General features: G+C 39.2%; 4 protein-coding genes across 4 annotated transcripts; 1 reads left to right on the top strand and 3 right to left on the bottom strand.

Moving 5' to 3' along the window:
* The first annotated feature begins 4,546 nt into the window (after positions 1–4,546).
* LOC144702482 (pentatricopeptide repeat-containing protein At5g66520-like) lies at positions 4,547–6,006 on the top strand. The gene is made up of 2 exons (XM_078574543.1): positions 4,547–4,847; positions 4,907–6,006. The coding sequence occupies exons 1-2, from the start codon at positions 4,547–4,549 to the stop codon at positions 6,004–6,006; spliced, it is 1,401 nt and encodes a 466-aa protein (XP_078430669.1).
* A 4,487-nt stretch (positions 6,007–10,493) lies between these two features.
* On the bottom strand, positions 10,494–10,844 carry LOC144702481 (cysteine proteinase inhibitor 1-like). Its single transcript, XM_078574542.1, has one exon. The coding sequence runs from the start codon at positions 10,842–10,844 to the stop codon at positions 10,494–10,496; it is 351 nt and encodes a 116-aa protein (XP_078430668.1).
* An 8,948-nt stretch (positions 10,845–19,792) lies between these two features.
* On the bottom strand, positions 19,793–20,149 carry LOC144702480 (cysteine proteinase inhibitor 1-like). Its single transcript, XM_078574541.1, has one exon. The coding sequence runs from the start codon at positions 20,147–20,149 to the stop codon at positions 19,793–19,795; it is 357 nt and encodes a 118-aa protein (XP_078430667.1).
* Positions 20,150–22,294: 2,145 nt separating this feature from the next.
* Positions 22,295–22,645, bottom strand: LOC144702479 (cysteine proteinase inhibitor 1-like). The gene has a single exon (XM_078574539.1). It carries the CDS (start codon positions 22,643–22,645, stop codon positions 22,295–22,297), a length of 351 nt encoding a protein of 116 aa, XP_078430665.1.
* Between the last annotated feature and the right edge of the window lie 280 nt (positions 22,646–22,925).

Genomic DNA, 22,925 nt, shown 5'->3' with positions numbered 1-22,925 from the left:
TATGACATCTCAATATTATTTATAAGTATCAATGTTTGCAAATAACATAGGACACCGGAGTTTCACCTGATGAAATATTTACAAAATTTCTGTTCAAAGCTCTTGGAAATTCTTACCCAAACAAAGAGTTGGATCAAGAAATCATAATTGTCATAGATAAGGTCTTCAATATAATTCAAAAGAGAGATTTAATTTGAATATAAATTTTGTAACAAATAATATAAATTTTAAAATTATTAGGTTCAGTAAAATCATCAAACTATAGGAAAAATATAACTTGTAAAGTGGGGTTTAATTGTAAAAAATGTATTACTGTAGAATTGATTGCGTTTTCAAAGTACTCGTTGCTGACTGCCAACAGAAAATGGTGCAACATTTTACACATATGTAAGTAAGAATAAAAACAATAGGTGAATATATTATAGGGTAACCAACTATACATTTTTAATTATAAATACACTCACATGTTGCATTCAGCCCCGATCCAAAGTCTGAAGTAAGATTCAGGCAGCATAATACATTAAAATTTTAGTGTGGCTTTAAATCTGAAATAAAAAACATACATTTTTAATTAAAAGTATACATTTTTCAAATATAAATATACAATTATTGTATAGGTATTAAATCTGAAATATTGGGGCTTTAATTAAAAACATACATTTTTAACTATAGATACACTCACATGTTGCATTCAGCCCCAATCCAAAGTCAGAAGTAAGATTCAGGAAGCATAATACATTAAAATTTTAGTGGGGCTTTAAATCTGAAATAAAAAACATTAATGATAAAATCACCACATGTAGTGTCATATAATTTACTATTTAGTTCTTCAAATAAGGCATATCATGCTGCATAACTGCTTGGCCTCTAGACCTATTTGCAAAGTCATCAGCATATTAGATATCCTTCACTTTGTCTTGATCAACCCTGAAAAATATCCAATAAGATCTTATCATCATTTAATTTGCACTGTAAGTAGATAAAGTTTAATGAGATAGAAAGAGGGGTGGTAAAGTATAAACTCGCATAAGTGTGCCTCACATAACACTTTCAATACCTATACACAATTAGGGTTTTGCATACAAACACTTGTACTTTAAATACAGAAATGACATTCAATCGACTCTAGAGGCTCAACCACAAGTCTAATTAATAAATTTAGAAGGTAATTTGGAATTTATGATATATTTCATAAAACAATTCTATCATTTTACTCGTGCTAACTCATTTGTGTGATGCATCAAGAATGACTTAGGGCACGGTCAACTACCAAACCTTGATTCATCATCCTAGGGTGGAGAAATTTATCTTTGTAGCAATAAAGTCTATAGACTTTTGATGTGAGTGTTGGAAATATTACTACTAGGAACTCATACTTTATATCTACAATACAATCTTCTAACCACAATATCATTTGTTCATCAAATTTAAGGGCCCGTTACACAATAAAGACATCAACCAGTCTAGTTTAAAGTTTGGTATAAACTCTCTAGGGGTTTATACAGTTCACTTTAGCAAACTATTTTAATAAAAATTTTACAGTATTTGTCATTATTTTCTAAACAACCTTTATTCTATGTTGGTAATCTTCATTGGATAATAAAGATCAACAAAAGTTATCTCATCATTTCACCTATCATTACCCTTGACTGTAATTAATGGACTCAAATAATGCGTAATATTGGAATTAATGGACTCAAATGAGAATAGACATGTATTTTACTTTTACAACATATATTGCCTCACCTCATTAATCCTATATCAAACTCTCTTGTTTTTCTTTGCCAGTTACCAACACCACATACGCTGGTAAATGGAAGAAATAATCACCCATGAATGATCACTTTATCCTCCTTTATCAAAATTTTCATATCCTTCCTCTTTTCACAGAATATTTTTCGAGGACCATTTCTGTCTCAGGAAAGTTTATAACTTGCAAATTGTCGTGTTTAATTAATGAATTTTACATTATATTTATTTGTTTTAATGACCAAATTTGCATGTTATCATAACAAATGAAGATAAATGACTTGTTTTTTCTTCTTCGGTGTTTTGTTTGTGCAATAAATGCACGCGAAGAATCGATCTCCACGTGCATTTTTAAAGAGAAACTATTCCTCATACGCATAATCGATTAGCCGTGTGCATTGATTGCACGTGACAACCGACTCCGCGTGCATTTAATTAATGGTGAGCTTACCTTTATTTTTTATTAAAACAAAAGAGAGGCAAGGCGACATGGCACGATCTCCACCACACAAAAAGGTATATTTTTAATCTCTCTTTTGACAGCTATGATTGCGCCATTTTAGCATGCAAAAATGTGGTAACACGTGATCCAAGGGTTGTGTAACTGAGGCAACAAATCAGAAAATGTCACTTCTATTTGCCTGGAGGCGAGATAAAATAAACCTAATGGCGCAGATTAATCACCAGTAAAAATGGTTGTCTTGAGATCTAGCCGTTCGATTGGACCCAAATTGTGAGAGTAGGTTTGTTTTTTCACCCTCTACGATTCATATGGTTGAATTTTTAAATTCACTTTGGAAGATTTCCCCCAATAAATTGGGCAGGAAGGACACAAGTGCTGCTTTTGAAGTTGACAGATTTTGGTTCATCATTTAACATTGTACGCTTCTACTTTACTGTTTGAACTTCTTCTTGAACGATTCTAAAATGCCAAGGCATGGGCAAAATGTACATGCCCTTGAAGTTGATTTGAATGGTGATTAGCATTGCAACTTGATTTTGATTCAAGATCTGAATTTTAATCCTTAGTTATGCATTGATTCTCATCCCTATTATATCTCCAGATTAGGGTCAAATTTCATCTTTAGTTCAATTTCCCCCAAAATTCTTTGACTTTCTCTCTCTAGGTCAATTCGTCTAATTTCTCTCTCTAGATTTTGAGATTGATTGCTTCAAAATTCAATTCAATTTATAAAAAACCTAAATCAAAAAATTCATCGAAAACTTCGTCCATCTTAAAGTCCAATTTAAAAATTCCCTTTCTTGATTAATAATTCCCAATTTATATACATAAAAAAATTATCGTCATAAATCATCTTGATTGGAATATTGGTAATCCGAATTAATCTGATAAAAGAAAAAAAAATATTCTATGTAGAGTGTCTTGACCGAAAATTAAGCGTTTGCTTAATTTTGATTAGTTACAAAGAAGAGTTAACATAATTAAGGCCCACTAAATGTAAGATTAATTCATTCTTGAATTAATTCATTTGAATCAGAATAAAATTTTTTGCAGAGTGCCTCCTGTCATTCAACCCCTTGCTTGCTTTATACATAGTATTTAGTGATTAAGGATTATTATAAATTTTATTGCATAAGTTTAAAAGCAAAAATAACGACATATTTTACATACCAATTTTAGGCTCATCAATGTCCACATAATGAGATGTAAATATGAGATGAAAATATTAAATAAAAATATTGCTTCTTGTGCCTATCTCACTCTATATTTCTCTCCCTCTCTCTGACTGTATCCCTTTCTCTTTCTCATCCATACCCTAAACATATTGAAATACAGATATTTCTTCTCTTGTGTTAGTAATAATAAATTGATTATCCCACACACGCATCTCTACGATGCATTCATGACATATAACTAATAGTCTTCCTCTCCTGCTCCTGTGCCTATGCAGTATTATATTCATAACCACCTCTCGACTTCTCATTTCCTCATAAAGATTGGTATTGCAATTTCACATCAAATAAAAGCAAATTAAGTTCACTATCTAATTGCTTAAATGCTCTACCTGTTTGTTAAATTCATTGACTATTGACTATCATAAAAGTGCAAAACCTTCTACTCACCAAAGTCTCTTACTGAACTTGTACTACATTGACGGTATATACTTATTGTATAGCATGTTCCCATCAAGCACCTAAATATTAAATATCATGTAATACAAAATGGTTTTCCTACCTTATTCTCTAACTTTTTACGTATGATATCACACTACCACTTTTTATAACAATGTTTTCCTTCCGCTTAATCTAAGAAGTTGATCTTACTTGTTCAAAAGGGATTCACTTTTGTTGATTGAATGGATATATCATTATAATCCACGTGGTTTTTAGAGCTTAATCGTTTGAGCTTGATTGCCACTTGATAAAGAACTAAAAGCTCAATGCATACGCTGTTTTATTTCTTCCATCCTTGTATAGCAGATTACGATCCATTAGTAATGTTTATATAGTTGACAGAATTAAAAAAAGTTATTTTTGTTTGCTTCAAAATCCAGTGTTCTGATATTTATCACACTAGCTACATGGAAGCCCCTGATTAAACATCTCTCATCAATTAGATTGCTTGACTTCTTGTGAAATGGCCCTTTCTGTTGGACAAGATATCTAGATCCCATTTGGATCATGCCTATCCAATCGATCATGTTCAATCGTTCGGCCAAATCCTATGTGCCGGAAGAGTGAAGTGTTTCTTAATAAAAAAAAGAAACAAAAGAAATATATAGACAAATTAAATCCTCACAGAGCGAAACCCAAGGAGGGGGGGGCGGGGGGAGGAATGACCTCGACGGAGGAGCGGATCCTGGCGGCGGCTTCCGCGTGCGGATCCTTATCGGAGCTCCGCCGGATCCACGGGTTCCTCATCCGGAACCACGACAGGATCCGAAACCCGTCTCTCCTCCTGGCCAAGCTCCTCCGCTTCGCCGCCGTCTCCCCCGGCGGCGACCTGGCCTACGCCGCGTGCCTCTGTTTCCACAGCCTGGACCACGTCCCGAGCCGCGGCCGGACCTTCTTCTACACCCCTCCGAGGCGCGGGCTGGCCCGGTCCGGCGACCCGGCCCGAGCCCAGGCCTCTTCCGGTCCATGCGCCGGCGCGGCGTGCCGGCGGACCAGTTCTCCCTCACGGTTCTGATCAAAGCTCGCGCCCGCGCCGAGCCCGGGCTCGGCCCCGGCGACCTCCACGGGCTGGCCCTGAAGCAAGGCTGCCTCGGCCCGGCCGCGGCCCACGTCCACAACGCGCTGATCCATCTCTACGCGGCCGGGCCCGAGCCGGGCCGAGCCGGCCGGCTGTTCGAGGAAATCCCCGAGCCGGACGCGGTCGCTTGGACGGGGCTGATCCGGGCGCGGTTCGCGGCGGGCGACCCGGCCGGCGCGCGGCGGGCCCTGGAGGGGATGCCGGCGCCGGACGTGGTGGCGTGGACGGCTGCGATCGACGGGTACGCGAAGATCGGACGGCCGGGGGAGGCGCTGGCGCTGTTCCGGTCGATGCCGGCGGACACGCCGCCGGACGAGGTGACGCTGGTGGCGGTGGCGGCGGCGTGCGCGGCGGCGGGGGACGCGCGGACGGGCGGCGCGGTGGAGCGGTACGCGGCGGCGCGGGGGCTGGCGTGGATGACGGCGCTGCGGAACGCGTTGATCGGCATGTACGGGAGGCTGGGGTACGTGGCGGAGGCGGAGAGGGTGTTCGCGGGGACGCGGCGGCGGAGCGGGGCGACGTGGAGCGCGATGGTGGGGGCGTACGCGGCGGCGGGGGAGGTGGAGGCAGCGCTGCGGGTGGCGCGGGGGGGGCCGGCGGGGGGCGGGGGGACGTGGCTGGCGGCGCTGAGCGCGTGCGCGCACGCGGGGGGGGTGGAGGGGGGGAGGCGGCTGCTGGGGCGGATGGAGCGGGAGGGGCCCGGGCCGGGGGCGGAGCACTACGGGTGCGTGGTGGACATGCTGGGCCGGGCCGGGAGGCTGGAGGAGGCGTACGGGCTCGCGATGGGCCTGCCGGAGGGGCACGCGAACCACGCGGTGTGGGGGGCGCTGCTGGGGGGTTGCAGGATACACGGGGACGTGGACATGGCGGAGAGGGTGGTGGGGGAGGTGGCGCGGAGGAGGCCCCTCGAGGGCGGGTATTATCTGCTGCTCGCCGGGATTTACGCCGCCGCCGGCCGCCACGCCGAGGCCGACGAGGTCAGGCGGAGAATGGACCTCACCGGGGCTCCCAAGCTTCCCGCCCGGAGCACCCTCAGCCTGTAGAATCTTGTGGTGGGGACTGTTGTTGGGAACGAATACCCTCTCTCACGCTGTCTTGTCTCTTCTCTGCATCTATTTCTCCCTCTAAAGGTGTTGAAGATACATCCATGGAGGAACTTGAAACAATCCAATAGTAATGTTGACTTTTCTACTGACTAACTAGCGTGTCGGTTACTCAGTCGAAGATGAAATCTTTTTTTAGAAGTCAAGATTTATGGGAAGTAGTTGAAAATGGTTTTCTGCTAGATGAAACAAAGAAAACTGAATTTAGAGATTTGAATATGAAAGAAGAGGCTGAAAGACGTTTGAATAGCCTCTTCATTGGAACTATTAAAGATGCCTTAAAAAATCTGCAACTTTTTTTTTTCTGTTTGAGAATCACCTCATGTCTTGAGTTCAAGATTTTACAAATGTTCTATGCTAATTTATATGTCCCAGATCATGTGGGTACTTAAAGCCTATAAACATTCAATCATATTTTTCATTTTCCCCTATAGGCTCTGCTTCCATCACTAAACATTGTGAGACATTTACATTGAATTGGGCCTGTGAAAATAATGATCTTGCTCTATTCTTTAAAAATATTTCCATACAAAACTTTAACTCAAAATTTTACTGGTTTCATGAGATAGGACCAGTAAAATGAACTTGGTAAACTAGAGCATAGTTGACTCTTGAAAATAATTCAAATGCATCTAATAGAGGCAAAATAAATGAAGCTAAGAACTTTAAAAAATAAATTAAATCCATGTAGGTGTTCAGTGTAAGAATCCCAATTTAATAACTCACAATTAATCTGTCAACATGAATACATTCCAGAAGAAAATGGTAAGAGGATGGAGTGAGAACTCACCATTAATATTCCCATCAATTTATCAATACCGTAATAGCATCAAAACTACTGGCCATAAATTTATCAGATTGGATGAAGTTTTTGTAAAGAGAATATAAAAGAATTTTATGAAAATTACCCATCATCGATTTATCAGAACGGGTCCCACCCATGAATTATAATGAAATAACAACATCAAAATAACTCATCATTTTTCTCTTCGACAGAATCCAATGCATTAATAAAAACCAAAGGGATCACATTGAAGTAACTCACCATTGACTTCCCCAAATGGATCAGATGCAGCAAATAACCAGTAAGTAAATAGCAGTAAAAGAACTCAACATCAATTGTATTAAAAATAAAGTTGTTTTTGGAAATAATCAATAAGTTTAACGATATGGTATTAGATCTAAGGATCATCACATAATTGGATCTGCTAAACATTATTATATAACATTATCACACAATTCAGAACATTATTAATATTTTAATATCATAATTTTTTAAGGAAATTAAAATACTGCCTGTAGCCATGGAAAGATTGGTCAAATTTTTATTTTTTAGTCATTTTTATTTAATTATTTGTATTGATTGGATTAATGAAATCAATTAATTAGATCAAACTTAACGATATGCTGCTTCCATTATTCACAACCAAAAACTCAGCCACTTGAGATAGGTTCTTCGCAACTTATGATGTGAAATATTAAATAAGCTTCGAAATATAGTCTGGTTCATTTTGAGCTGATCCCTCTGCACCATATTTCTAGTTATAACAAGTGTCAAGATGCCTAAAGGATGTGAGTCTCATAGTAATATCTTCCACTAATCCATAATCATTTTACATGTTTCTCCATTCAATATAGTTGTCAAGGTTTTATATTTTTAATTCATTTCAAAGAACACAATCTGATAAATTAAATTTTTTTCTCACGGTCATAATAAAATGGAGAAAAAAATATACTCAAAGCTGTCCAAAAAATCTGATTGCCCAATAACAATCAGTCAGATGAGATTACCTTTGCTCTTCTAGCCAGTGGGAAACCACAAACTTTACTTTACACACTTATACCCCCACACCTTAAGTTAAATATATCAGGGCCAATATCCTGGTCAGTTACGACTACCAGACAGCCCATTCAAAGTGTACTTGCAAAGTTGGCCAGATGGAGAGCCCAGTGCTTCTTTATAACAAATAAAATACTCCGTTACTATAGATACATATTGGGAGATATCACACTGTCTAAAATATGTCTAAAATATCAAGAAAACTTATTCCAAGTGTAAAATTCCTTATGATTAATAAAAACTTTAGGAAAAAATATTTACTTTATTAGATACATATTACCTTTGATATAATCGGAATAAAAAATTTAAATAAGTCAAAAAACAATCGATGTATGAATGTTATGAATATTGTATATGAAAACTAAAAATCAAATTTGAAATAATAATCAATACACTGAAAAGTTATAACAGATATGCACCTTATAATCATGTGAGCCATCATTATAAAACAGCAGTATTAATAGCATTATTGTCAGTGAAATAAAGAAAGGAAATACTCCTAATTTAATTCCCACAATGTTGTTTTCTATAGACAAACTTAGCAGCCTCATGTGAATAAACTTGTTCTTAAATTGTATAATTCATCATCCATTCGCGTGAAAAAGTTATTCCAAGGATATGATTATTTTCCTACAATTATAACTGTTCTCATATGAAGTGATATTGTAAATTGAATATCAACATGTATATGTTTGGTACCTTTAGCCTATTTGCTTCATATTTTTATAAAGGACTAAGCCACTCCCACAAACATTCTACCTCATCTTTTTTTTTCATCAATACTTCCATTTTCACTCTCTGGGTATTACAGTATCTTCTCTACTTCTCTCTTTGTTCAAATATATTATTTGGCACCTAATATCACTGCCTTGTATTGCCTACACTGATTTCCATGAAGGTGACACTTTTTGATAAAAATAGTCAATAAAATTATGAACCATGAGTTCGAAATATATTTGAAACATGATATCGGAACTTTAAAAGTTTTAAATGTAATAATGTGTTCTCAAATAAACTTAAATACTATTGAAGGATCTAGCCCGATTTCCGTCTTTTGCAAAAACACGGATGCAAAAGCTTGATGTTTCAGGTGGATAAGTCAGAGGCGCCCGAATTTTCTTTGGTGAAGAGGATTATTTGGGGTTTAATTCGTGCTCTCGGCCTGAAGATTATCGTACATGACATTTATATACTATGTAGATAAGCTTCGGCACACGTATTCTTAATGAAACAGATACATATTTCTCAGGGGCTTGCAATTCTGAGAATTACGAGTTTGAATTGACCACTGGACAAAATGGGTGAAGGAAGTCTACGGATTAGGTACCATCTTTCAACGAGTATCAGACATTGTCGGACGTCAACCATATTTCTTACAACCGGTGCGATGGGTCCTTGTTTCCCGTCCTGTCAAATATTGATCCTTCGGTCAAATATCGTGGATCAGATATAATGAAATAGATTTTTAAAAGAACTGTGACCTGCACTCGAGTTAGGTTTTTTTTTTGCTTTAACAAAAATGTGTGACCACTAAAGGAACGTTGGAGACGCATGCCAAAATACTAAACGCATTAGTGAATTGCATTTCTTGGAAGCAGTTGGCTTTAGTTTAGGCTTGTTGTACCCCAAACAGTAGTATTTAAATTGGAGGCAGCTTTGATTTGTACTTGAACGAGGATCTCACGGATTTACAGTGGTAAAAAAGTTACAAACGTATGTTTAAAAAACACATAAAAATCCTCTAGGAGACTAGGAAATAAAGCTTCTTGTAGTCAGAAAGTAATTAAGAATAACAAGTCGACATTCGGATGAGTCTAACTGTGTACACTTTCAACTTGTTAGTGTCAAGCATAGATAGTCCCAATTTCGTTAAGATAAAGATACAAAAGTCTCTTAAAGCCCACTGTTCAGACGCTACGTTTTTGACATTGGAGGAGTTTCGTACAGGTGCATCGTTGTACATCCTAGAATCGGGTGTTTACAAAACTAGTATTGTGACCACATTTGTTTAATTTCCGGTTACTTTGCATTTCCTATCGATCTCCCTAGATAGCAGCCCTTATATCGTTTTCGGTCTGCAACAATTTCACTTGATTTAACACCTCGGAAACTTTTTAGTCTCACTGGGGTTTATAGTTACGACCACTATTCAAAAATGAATTTTCTATTTTGATTCAAACGTGTTTATCACGACTTAAAATTTTTGGCTGAATCTTGTATTTGGATGATTACAAAACTAAACGATTGCTCCATTGATTGACATTACACAATTTATGCACGAAGCACCAAATTTTTCGTCAACGTACACAAAATTTCAGTGGGTTGTCGGATAATATACGGGGCTCGATACGTGTGTTACTTTACATTAGCGTTTAACCCTGGGCTGCTGACACGACGAATCGAACACGATAACCTGAAACACCACGCAAAGGGGGAGTCGGAGGGAGGCAAAGTGGGAGACAGAGCCATATTATGAGATAGCTTTAACAAGCGATATTGAGAAAGGGATATTCTTGGCTGTAAGCTTATAAGCCAAAGTTTTATTCGTTAGCAGGAAAGCGGCACTTTTTCCTTGACAAAGGTTCCTTTAAGAGCTCCTGAAGTAGATAAGCTCCCGGACCTTGTTGAATACCCTTTCGCGAACAAGCGTCTCGTACTCGTGCGACGCGACGTCGTCCTCGGCCTCGATGACGAGCTTGTAGTACTGGCCGCGGACGTACCCCCTGATCATCCGCACGAAGCGCAGTTCTTCATCGGTCTCCCTGTTGTGACGCCTGACGGCAAAACGCGCAATATCCAGCGCGTGTTGATAATCTTCCGGCTTCTTAATCCTATCCCATCCCGGCTGCGTTGGCTCTTCTAGCGTAGCATAAGCATGGACGGTGACGGCCGAAAGAACGGCGATGATCAGAAGGACGGAAGGCAGCTGAGTCCTCATTCTTCTTTTGTGGCTTCGTTTCAATCTCTTGGGCTGTTGTAATTTGCTGAATGCTGTGAAACTTCGCGTTCTGTCTGTTATATAGGAGGAAGAAATGTGTTTTTAAAGAGTCAGGCATCGAGCAGGTCGGCTATCAACCTTTGCGATCCGTTTCTGGAGACATACCATGGGTCGTCAAGTCAAATGCTGCGGATGGAGGCAAAAGCCGGATGAGCATTAAAAAACTGAAGGCCTTCTACTGCATCTTCATACAGCAAAGTCATGGGACCAAATGCCACACAAGGACGCGGCATGTTAAAATATTCAATGATAAACCAGATAAAAGATTAATTTCTCTTGTTGGGTAGTGAGCGAAGAAAATTGTTCGGCGTTTCAATGGATAGCCACGTGAAGCTAATAGTCAATCACATCTATGTACTGTCTAGAAGTGCGTCGGCACAGGTATTTTAAGCCAAACAAATCCACATCTCTCAGGGGTTGGCAATTCTGTGGATTTTGATTTTAAATGATTCGCAGATAAAATGGGTGACGGAAGTCTGTGGGTTAGGTATCAACTTTCAACGCTAATGGACGTAATCACACATATGCATGCATAGTCCACCCAGAACAATGGGTCCTTGTTTCTGGTCATCTATCAAATCTTGCGCTTCATGCGTGTAACAAAACTTTGATTCCTGAGTCATATACAGTGGATCCGATAAAATGGAATAGTAGATTGAAGGAATAGCAACCTGCGTGCAGAAGTATGTGAGCACCTTCTGAATCCCCCAAACGCGTGCTGAAACATTAAACGCATTAGTGAATTGCATCTTTTGGACAATTATTCTTTAGGCACGACTAATTGTATCTGAAACAACAGAATCCAAACAAACGGGAGAAGTGATTTTAACCTAAACGAGTCTCTGACGATTTTGGATTGGTTAAAACGTTACTGTAGATACATTGACAGGAATAACTAATTCCTCACGGACATGGATCTTCGGGTAAGTGGAAAGTCATCCGATTAAGACTAACAGGCTTAACTGTATTGAATTTTGGCTTGGATCAAGCAGCGTTTCAATGTTGTAGATCAAACAGCGTCTGTCTGTCTGTCTGTCCGTCTGTCTGTCTGTCTGTCTGTCCGTCCGTCCGTCTGTCTGTCTGTCTGTCTGTCTGTCTGTCTGTCTGTCTGTCTGTCTGTCTCTCTCTCTCTCTCTCTCTCTCTCTCTCTCTCTCTCTCTCTCTCTCTCTCTCTCTCTCTCTCTCTCTCTCTCTCTCTCTCTCTCTCTCTCTCTCTCTCTCTCTCTCTCTCTCTCTCTCTCTCTCTCTCTCTCTCTCTCTCTCTCTCTCTCTCTCTCTCTCTCTCTCTCTCTCTCTGTCTCTCTCTCTCTCTCTCTCTCTCTGTCTCTCTCTGTCTCTCTGTCTCTCTGTCTCTCTGTCTCTCTCTCTCTCTCTCTCTCTCTCTCTCTCTCTCTCTCTCTCTCTCTCTCTCTCTCTCTCTCTCTCTCTCTCTCTCTCTCTCTCTCTCTCTCTCTCTCTCTCTCTCTCTCTCTCTCTCTCTCTCTCTCTCTCTCTCTCTCTCTCTCTCTCTCTCTCTCTCTATCTATCTATGTACCTATCTATATACCTAGCTATCTATCTATCTATCTTTTTATCTATCGAACTATCTATCTATGTATCTATATATATAGCTATCTATCTATCTAATATATATATATATATCTATCTGTCTATCTATCTATCTATCTATCTTTCTATCTATCTATCTTTTAATCTATCTATCTATCTATCTATCTATCTATCTATCTATTTATCTATACATATAGCTATCTATCTATCTATCTACCTATCTCTCTATATATCTATATCTCTCTATCTCTCTCTCTATCTATCTATCTCTCTCTCTATATATATTTATCTATATTTCTATATGTCTCTCTCTCTATCTCTCTATCTATCTATATCTCTCTCTCTCTTTTTATTTCTCTCTATCTCTTTTGATCTGTCTCTATCTCTCTCTATCTCTCGCTCTCTTCTGTTTCACTCTTCTGCAGACTGTTGAACTGGAAATGTGCAAATTTCGACTGCCCAAACCCATCGGGTAGTGTGTGAGGGGTGAGTGTGGGGCCAAAATTTGAACCTTCCACTGCCCCTATCTGGTGTAATATTATTTTCTTGTAATTTTAAGCATTTTTTCCCTCATCTTATTCGATAGAACGTGACCTTGACATTAATAAAATTATACCCACGGAGCATAATTTCATAAGCTGTTTTTTTTAGGATGTTAACAGCCATCTTTGTTAGAATGCCTCTCTTCTTGATGATGACTACACGGATGTCTTACAAATGTTGGGTGGTCCGAGGAAACCTTTTTTTCTCGCCACTCATCTCAATCTTCCTGCACAAACTGCATCTGGCCCTTCCAGTTAAAGCAATCCACATATTGCATTAATGATGGAGACTGCACGATGAACCTGTTGAAGACACACTAAATCCAGGTAAGGTTTTTAACTGAAAATGGCTTCAGACTTAGAGCCAATCTGAGTCAAAATGAAGGGTTCGAACTCAGAGCCTATCTAAGTCAACTTAAAAAAGAAAAACCAACTCATCGAAAATCACTTAATACCAAACCAACTAAAATAAGACAAGTACCCTACTTCAAGAAAAGAAACTAATGACAAAAATGAATAGACCAGTCAGGATTCACATAATAGATCAGCAAATAAGAAAATATTACGTACCACACTTTAATAAAGAAATAAAAACAGAAATAAACTCAAACATAGATACAGACGTTCTAACGGCTAGCTTCCTGTTACAGCCTCAACAGACATCTTCCCATTATGGCCTCAACGGTCTCCGAACTGACAAACAGGCACGTCCTGTTACAGCCTCAATGCGCTATAAATAACTCGACATGTACATGATTGGGATGACGGAATGAAATCGCTTTCTCTCCCACTTTCTTGTCTCTCCATCCTTCTTTCTATCCATCTTCTTGTTTTCTTTCAGAACTCACCCACAATCGTGTTCGTGGCGGGTCGACACCGTTAGAGTAGCAATCGCCACCACCCTCTCCCCATCTCAAGGACCTATAAGATCCCAAACTTTCCTTGTTTTAGATGGCAAATTTTATTTGAAGTAAAGTTTCCGTCGAGAAATATCGCCCATCGGTTTCTCCTCATCCGCCGCCATCGCCACCGCCGCCGCTGAGGGGAGGCCCTCCTGCTGCCATGTCCCTAGTCAACCAGCAACTGAGCTTTTGCTAATTCTCTCTTTCCGCTTCTCCTTCTATTTCTACCGCATTCCCTCTATCAATCTTCTCGTTTTATTGATCGCTCTTTCTCTATCACATTCTCCATCTCTTTCTCCTCGTGTGTTCTATCTATCTTTGTCCCTCTCTCTCTCTCATTCTTGTTCTCTCCCCACTCTCTTTTTATCGTTCTCTATCTCCATCGTCCCTCATCTTAATCACGCGCTATATCATTCACGCTCTTTCTTTATTTATTTTCTCCTCGTTGTATTTTCTGTTGTTCAGAGTCTCTTTCTCCTGTTATCTTCCCCAGGCACGCTCGTTCTATCAAGCTCTCTATCGCTATCTCACTCTCTCTCTCTCTATCTCTTACTCTCTCTCTCTCACTCTCTCTCTATTCCAATAATCTGTCTCTTTCTCTATCGCATGCTCACACTTCCCTCTTTCTCAAACTAGTTTCCTCTCTCTCTCTCTCCCATTCTTTATCTCTATTTGATTAACGCCTTCCTTCTTTCTCTATCAGTAGCGCTCTTTCACTCCCTCTTACTCTCCGTATCTTTCTCTCCCTTTTAAACCTCTCTCTCTCTCCAGCTAGTCTCTGCTTGGTCACACACTTCCCCTCTCATTGGACCTGTCAACAGTCAACTCAAGGAAGATTGAACAGTCATCCAAAATCTATAGCAACGGACACACACTGTTGGAACCTAGCGCTCTCACTTCAGCAACTCACACAGAGAAAGGAAGGATAGACACTCACTCTCTTGATCTCACACAGAAAAAAAGATTTAAGTTCTCACTTTCTCGATCTCACAAAGAGAAACAAGATTTAAGTTCTTACTCTCTTCGTCTCACACAGAGAAACAATAAGAAAGAAAACTTTGAGAGAGGATGGAACCAGTTGATGCACACAGCATACTACAACAACAAAACTCATACATATTTATAGGCACTCCCCCATCACTGCCTATGGACTCAAACAAACCATATCCACACACCTGTCCATGTGGTTGGTCTTCAAAGACACCAGTCTTTAGCTCCTCAAAATCTGCTATTGCCTCCACATCTCCCAAAAAACAAGTTATCTCTTCTGACTTGATTTATTCCTTGAAACATTCAACCTAAAACTCCAACGTTAACTGAGTGAAGATTAATATCCAACACCCACAACACGTCGACACAAGACTGTTGACCCGCATCCACATGCCCGTCCTGCATCAGTTAATTGTCTCCTTGAGTCAGAAAACAGAATCTCAAAGAGGAAGATGTATTGCAGTCATCGTCTGAGTTCTGATCACCTTTCTGATGAATCCCATACATGTTAGTGTCATCTATAAGATATTCTCTAACAGCATTCGATGATCCCTAGGCCACTCTGCTCAACTTGGATTAAATGTATAATGATGTCTTCAAATCAGAGCATGTGTCTTCTTGAAACGAAATGTGGATTCACCACCTTTAATTCATCTCCCAGAATGTTCATCATTATTATTTTTTAACTTTATTGAGTGTCTAGCACCACGTATACCTGCATTGGAGGGTGAAACAATTCACCTTAGGGATTGAGAATAAATTAACAATGCATAAAAACAATATAATAAACATATTTTTATTTTAATGCAAACTCCAATATTTGATGTCAAGTGCTGGTTTTTGAATCGGTGTATGTTGAGAGCCCGATCATATGGTTGCCAGTACGTGTCTACCCAAGGTGCAGTCACACCTAGGAATGCAACTTTGTTCTGTAATCTCCACACATTAAAGGTAAGTGACACTGACTCAACATTGTCCAATTCTTGTGTGTGATCCTGCCCATCTTATTATTGAGCTTATTTAATAATTCCTTCACTTCCCTAATTTTGGGAATAAAAATCTCTTTCTAAGCAAAGCAATGCAACAGTCTCATGAAGAACTTCTTGTTAACCATGTTCCATGGAAAATCTGAAATACAGGAATCATTCAAGCTATTTTGTTTTGGTTTGAGGTCAGTCTAATATATTTTCATTCATGATGACTTGTCAAATATGTCTGCTATTATATTTTGGCTTGTCCCCTTGCCCTTTCGTTTATCATGCACTCTACTATCTAACTATTGAAGATGCCTTAACAAATTAATCTGCAACCTAATTTGTTATGTTTGGCAATCACCTCATGACCTGAGTTCTGACTTTTACAAAAATTATTATGATACTTTATATGTCCAATATGATGCCTGTACTTCAATGTCTTTAATCATTATATCACATTTTCATTTTCTCCTATCTGCACTACTTCAACTGCTAAACATTCTGAATTTGCCCTGTAAAACTATCATATTTCTGTAGTCTGTAAAAATATTGGCATTCTAAAAAAAATATTTGAATCGATTTTTGTCTTCTTTCACAAAATATGATTTGTAAAAGAATATCAGAAAAACTAAAGGAACTGATTCTTGAAAATTGGTCGAATGCATAAAAATCGTTAAAATAAATGTGATAATGAACTTTCAAAATTAATTAAATGAATATATTTGTGCAGTAAAATAATCAAAATTGAATAACCCCTGAATGATTATATTGACATAAATACATTACTAAATAAAATTAGTAAAGGAATGCAGTGAGAAGTCACCATCAATTTTATAAAAATGCCGAAACCCATTAAAAATCGGTACCATAATACTAAACTAACTTTCCCTCTATTTATCAGATTGGATCATATTTAGTAAAGATAAAATAAAAGATTTGTATTGAAATAACCCACCATAGATTTCTCATAATAAATCCAACAGATAAATAAGCACTGAAATCACAACATTAAATTAACTCATCATTTTCCTCTGGTAAATGATCGAGTGAAGTACGAAACAGTGACAGAATCACATTGAAGTCATTTAAATATCAATAATGAATTGAATAAATAGTAAATACAAATAACAGTAAAATAACCCAACATCACTCCATGTAGTACTAAACATTCTAACAAATAAATATATTCCTTTTAATTTTAGGAAATAATCAATAAATTTAGCAATATGATATTAGATCTAGGGATCATCCCATAACATGATAAAATAAACATTATTTGATAACATTATAGCATAATTCAGAAAAATATTTATGTAGGAATCTCTAAAGTTTTTAATGAAAAGTAAAATAATATGAATGGCCATGGAAATATTGGTCAAATTTTCATTTTCTGTGCCTTATATTAAAATTTTTTTTTTATTGGTTATGTTAATGCAATCACACACTTTGATCCAACTCCACAAGCTGTTGAAGGTCTTTCAATGATTCAGAGTTTAAGTTAAATATATCAGGGTAATATCCTGATCACTTACTAAAACTATGCAGCCCATTTAGAGAGTATTAGCAAAGTTGTCAAAATGGATAACCCGGTGCTTCTTAAAAACAAATAAAATACTCCTGTATTATGCATACATATTCTGGAATAGTGCATGATTTATAAAATATATAAAAAATATATTGGAAGCTTGTTCCAAATGTAAAAATTCAAAATGATTTATCTACAATTTAGGAATAAATGTTTACTTTTTTGGATACATATTACCTTCAACTTAATAGTAACCAAATATAATAATAATTCAGGAAAATATCAATGCATGAATGTTACGAATATTTTACATGAATACTCAAATTTATTGTTTAAATCATAATAATTACACTAAAATGCTATAACAGACGTGCACCTTATAATCCTGCAAGCCATCATTATGAAACAAAAAATAATAATATCATTATTTTCAGTCATATAGAGAAATAAAATAATCTTAATTTATTTGACAAGGCTGTTTCTAGAGATAAAACTATCATTCTCATGTTAATCAACGTCTTCTTCAATTTTATGTTTCACCTTCTTCATTCACAGTGATAAAGTTAATCCAAGGCTACGCACATTTTCCTACATGCATAACAGGTTTCATATAAATTGGTAATGTAAAATTAATATTAGCATGCAGTTATGTTAGGCACCTTTAGCCTATTTGCTTCATTTTCTAATAAAGGACTTAATCACTCCTACCAACATTCTCGCTCATCTTGTTTTTGGATGAATCTAATTCAGTTTTCACATTCTGGGAATGTTAGTATGCTCTCTACTTCACTCTTTGTTCACATATAATATTTGAAACCTAATATCACTGCCTATCAGTTCGTACACTAATTTTCATTAAAGTAACTATTTTTAAAAGAATCATTCACATTATGCACCATCAATTGGAAATAGATTACAAGTATCATATCGGAACATATAAATTCTAAATCTATTAATTTGTTCTCTAATTTAATTTAATACTATTGGAAGGTATGTAGCCTGATTTTCTTCTTTTCCAAAAACATGGATGCAAAAGTGTGATGTAACAGGTGGATAAGTTAAAGGCCGAAGATTTCAGAAGAAACTGACAGGCCTCGTTGAAAGCTGATTATTCGAGAACCATATAACGTATTCTCTTTTTTTGCTTACTCTCCTGCTGAACTATCAAACCTGAGTCAAGATGGTGACACGCCCGTGTGCCATGTTGTTGGGCGCAAACACTCGCGGAAGCATACTTGGACGTGAACCAATGCAGAAGATGTCGAGGAAGATTCCAAGACGATACAAGGAGAAACACCGAGGCTTAGTCTTCAGCCTCATTACATCCTCGCGTCGTCACCGTCAAGAGAGCATCAACTCCAAGAGCGAGAGAGAGGGAAGGAGGAAGAGACTTCTAGCTCAAAAAGAACTTTCAAGAAAGTCTACTCAATTCAAAGGTAGAAAATAGAATACATCAAGGATTGTTGGGGATGAAGAAAACAAGGGAAATGGGGGGCCTGTTATAGGCACAACCCAAGGCCTAAACACCCCCTAAAAACTAGGCACGATCCTATTCTCAAGGATGTCCTAGGCCATCCTACTTTCTTGGATGTAACAAGTCAACCTACTTTCTATAATGTACCAAGTCAACCCCCATGATCCTGAATTATAGGCATTCGGGGTTTGACATTTTCAACACATGTTCCGGAAATGGCATGTTTTTCGGTCAGTAGTCTCGGACTGAGGCACAAGGTACCTGACATTAGAGTAGAATCTACAAATTTCACATATCTCTCTCGAGTCAAGACTTTGAAAAACATGGGTAAGGAGAATGGGAACGGCGGAAGGAAGCTATCGTGAACAAGTAGTTTTTCAGAGCCAGTGTGCGATCAGAAAGTAATGAGGTTCAAAATCACAGACTGGATCTTCTAACTGCAACGAATTTTCATATACTGTGCTAGCACAATTTCACATTATGGAAAGGTAATCTTTACTCGTAGAATATTTCATACAAAAATGCGGAATGATCAAACCCGTATAGACTGAAACAGCATCAACAGCTGCATCGCCAGCCATCCAGAATTGCTACTCCTGTGAGCGTCGCGCGTTTGTTGCAGGAAGCATAAAATTACTGGTCCTTAATTATCGAAATGTCCGTGGGCTCACCGATGATGTACGGGAATCACTCTTTGGGTTAAATCCCAGTAAGGTTCAACGCTGTGCAGGTGAAAGGCCCAAATCAAAAGGGGAACTAGACAACCAGAGACATGAAGATAGGACAAAAGAAAACAAAAGAAAGACTGATATTATTTATCATTGGCCTTAAACGGGCTATGGCGTGGTATTAACAAACGATAGTGGTATGGCCGCGTTCTTTAGTGCTAGCCTATTTGTCTCACTTTTATTCCTCAACAGGACAGAGGTTCCGTTAAGAGCTGGTGAAGTAGATAAGCTCCCGGACCTTGTTCGGCACTTTTTCACGAACAAGTGTCTCGTACTTGTTCGTGCACTTGTTTGCGCCGTCGCTGGCCTCGATGACCAGCTTGTAATACTGGCCGCTGACGTAGCCCCTGACCATCCGTGCGAAGCTCAGCTTTTCGTCCGTCTCCCAGTTGTGGCGCTTGACGGCGAAACGCGCAATGTCCAGCGCGTGTTGATAATCTGCTGGCTTCTTAATCCTGTCCCACCCCGGTGGCGTTGGCTCCTCTAAGGTCGCATAAGCCTGGAAGGCGACGGCCGAAAGAACGGCAACGATGAGGAGGAGGGAAGGCAGCTGGGTCCTCATTTTCTTTACTTGCTTCGTTCTCTGTCTCTTGGAGCTGTTGCTTTGGTGCGAGTGCGGGTAAAACTTCATGTCGTGGCCCTATTTTATATGGAGAAGAAACAGCTGCAAAAGAGAGTCGAGCATTAATATGACTGCCCTCTCCCATGCCTGATTCGTGCACTTTCTACGAGCCGTCAGAGTGAATGTTCTATGTTCGGAGGAAAACCATGGGCCATTTAGTCGTAGCCGAGAATATCTAAGAAAAAGAGATGGACGAAACGAGTGAAATGTCTCTAACCCGCTCGCCACTTTAGCTCATTTCTTCTGCAAGAAAATACATACCAGATCGCTCTGTTTCAGCTCGCTGAGTCAAATGCTATGGATCTCAGAAGAAATGGACAAGCCGAGTTCAAAAGCCCACGACTCGAGAGCGACATCAGTTCTTTCGTTTTTGCAAAACGGCATGTTGAACGGGGGGGAGTCACCAGGAATTTATTGAAGTGATCTGTCGAGTTGACGGAAGGTGAGGGTGCTAAGAACTGAGACTTCCATGTTTGGCAACAGTAATCTCCGATTGAGGCACATGGTTCCTGATATCTGTGTCCAATCTAAAGAGAAAACAGCTGAGTTTTTCACGAAAACGGGGCGACAAGGCGACATCTCTCTCAAGCGTAGACTTTGAAAAACGTGGGGAAGGATATGCCAAAACGCTGCATAGAAGCCATCGTTAACATTTAGTTTCCTGGTCTCCTTGCTGACGGACTGAAATGGGGTTGAAAGTACCAGAAAGTATTCTGTAACTGCTTTGTATTTCTAATTTTTAGTGTCCGACACCATTCCATTTTGGAAAGGACAACATGCAAATACCGCTTTGTGATGTTTTAATGTCTATAGTCATCACGTTCAAAGCCATTTATTCTAAGTTCCAAAAAGAGCAAACCAAACTAGGAGGAAGTAATTGTGTGATCACATAAATCAAAATCAATACTTATTTCCGGACCTCTAACGATACTCATGGCCCACCCGATTGATCCATTATTTAATCGTCACCTTATATTCGATCAATCTAGAACTCCATAGAAACTATAAGCTTAAACATTACTTGAGTGAACGAGGTTTATTTAATATTGTCTCTTTCGCTGTCTTTGCGCCGTATTGTTACCTGTTCGTCCAGTTCTATTCAGTTTAGCGTACGTTGCACGACACAATCTTGAATATGCTTAGAGATTCTTAAAATCGTCATGTCTTTCATACAACTTCTTCCCTTTGCGAGTAGGAGTCTAGCAGGTGTGGGTATGCTCCTAGACTCAATTTTGTCTGCAGAGCGAAGTGATGATGTTCTTGAAGACGAGGACAATATCACGACAGCGTCAACCTCGACTAATAGGGTTTAATTAGTTAGTAAAATGAAAATATTTATACTCGTTAATGAGAAATAGATTGATAGGATTAAATATAGGATTAAATCTAGTTGTTAGGATTAAACATAGATCGGATTAAATTCAGTGGATAGGATTAAATCTAGATAGGAGAAACAAACCGTTAGACAAACTAACGGTTATGCTCTAACTAAAATAGGCAGTTACAGATCCAGACCTATAACTGCCTATAACTACTCTTATAGTTCGTTTTATAAATACCAACCCATTTGTAACGTTTTTGGATAACAAGGATCAACGAACTTCATCTTGTTCTTGTCTCTTCTTCTCATCTATCTCTATTCTTCTTCTCCTTCTTCTACATCTTCTTCTACCTTCTCTGGGCGATTTCACAGTTCTGTACTCTGTGACGTACAGAAAGTGGGAAACTCCTGTCAGCTTTGGCTAATGTTAAGGAGCTTTCGCACGAAGCATCAACTCTCCATCAACGTCCACCGAAATTTCCCAGGGTTATGCCATGATGTATGGTTAAAACAAATTACCCTTCAACGCTGGATTGCTGTCACGATGAATTTAAGAATTAAACCCGATAACCAGACACCCAAGACGGAGGAGGAAAGAAAGAAAGATAAAAAAAGACTGATATGATTTATCAAGGATCCCAAATGGGATATGAGATGATCTTAGCAAGCGATGTTGGCATGGGAAGTTTCATGGGGGTGAGCCTAAAAGCCACAGTTTTATTTTTCTACAGGAAACCGACACTTTTTCCTTGAGAGAGATTCCTTTAAGAGCTCCTGAAGTAGATAAGCTCCCGGACCTTGTTGAATACCCTTTCGCGAACAAGCGTCTCGTACTTGTGCGACGCGACGTCGTCCTCGGCCTCGATGACGAGCTTGTAGTACTGGCCGCGGACGTACCCCCTGATCATCCGCACGAAGCGCAGTTCTTCGTCCGTCTCCCTGTTGTGACGCCTGACGGCAAAACGCGCAATGTCCAGCGCGTGTTGATAATCTTCCGGCTTCTTAATCCTGTCCCATCCCGGCTGAGTTGGCTCTTCTATCGTAGCATAAGCCTGGAGGGTGACGACCGAAAGAACGGCGACGATCAGAAGGACGGAACGCAGCTGGGTCCTCATTCTTCTTTCGTGGCTTCGTTTTCTATCTTTTGGGCTGTTGCAATTTGATGAATGCCGTGAACTTCGTTGTGTGGGTGTTATATAGAAGGAAGATATTGATGTTTAAAAGGTCATGGATCGAACAAGTGAGCTGTCACCGGTCGCGTTCTGCGTCTAGAGACGAACCATGAGTCGTCAAGTCAAATGCTGTGGATGGAGGTAAAAACTGGATGTTTCAAGAAAAACTGAAAGCTGGTCTTCAAGTGTTCATACAACAAATTACTGGCAGCAGATGCCGCAC

Source organism: Wolffia australiana, chromosome 4 (genome assembly GCF_029677425.1).
Source record: "Wolffia australiana isolate 7733 chromosome 4, ASM2967742v1".
Lineage (NCBI taxonomy): Eukaryota > Viridiplantae > Streptophyta > Magnoliopsida > Alismatales > Araceae > Wolffia > Wolffia australiana.
Note: the sequence above shows the minus strand (reverse complement) of the source record. Positions and strands in the feature narration are given on the sequence as shown.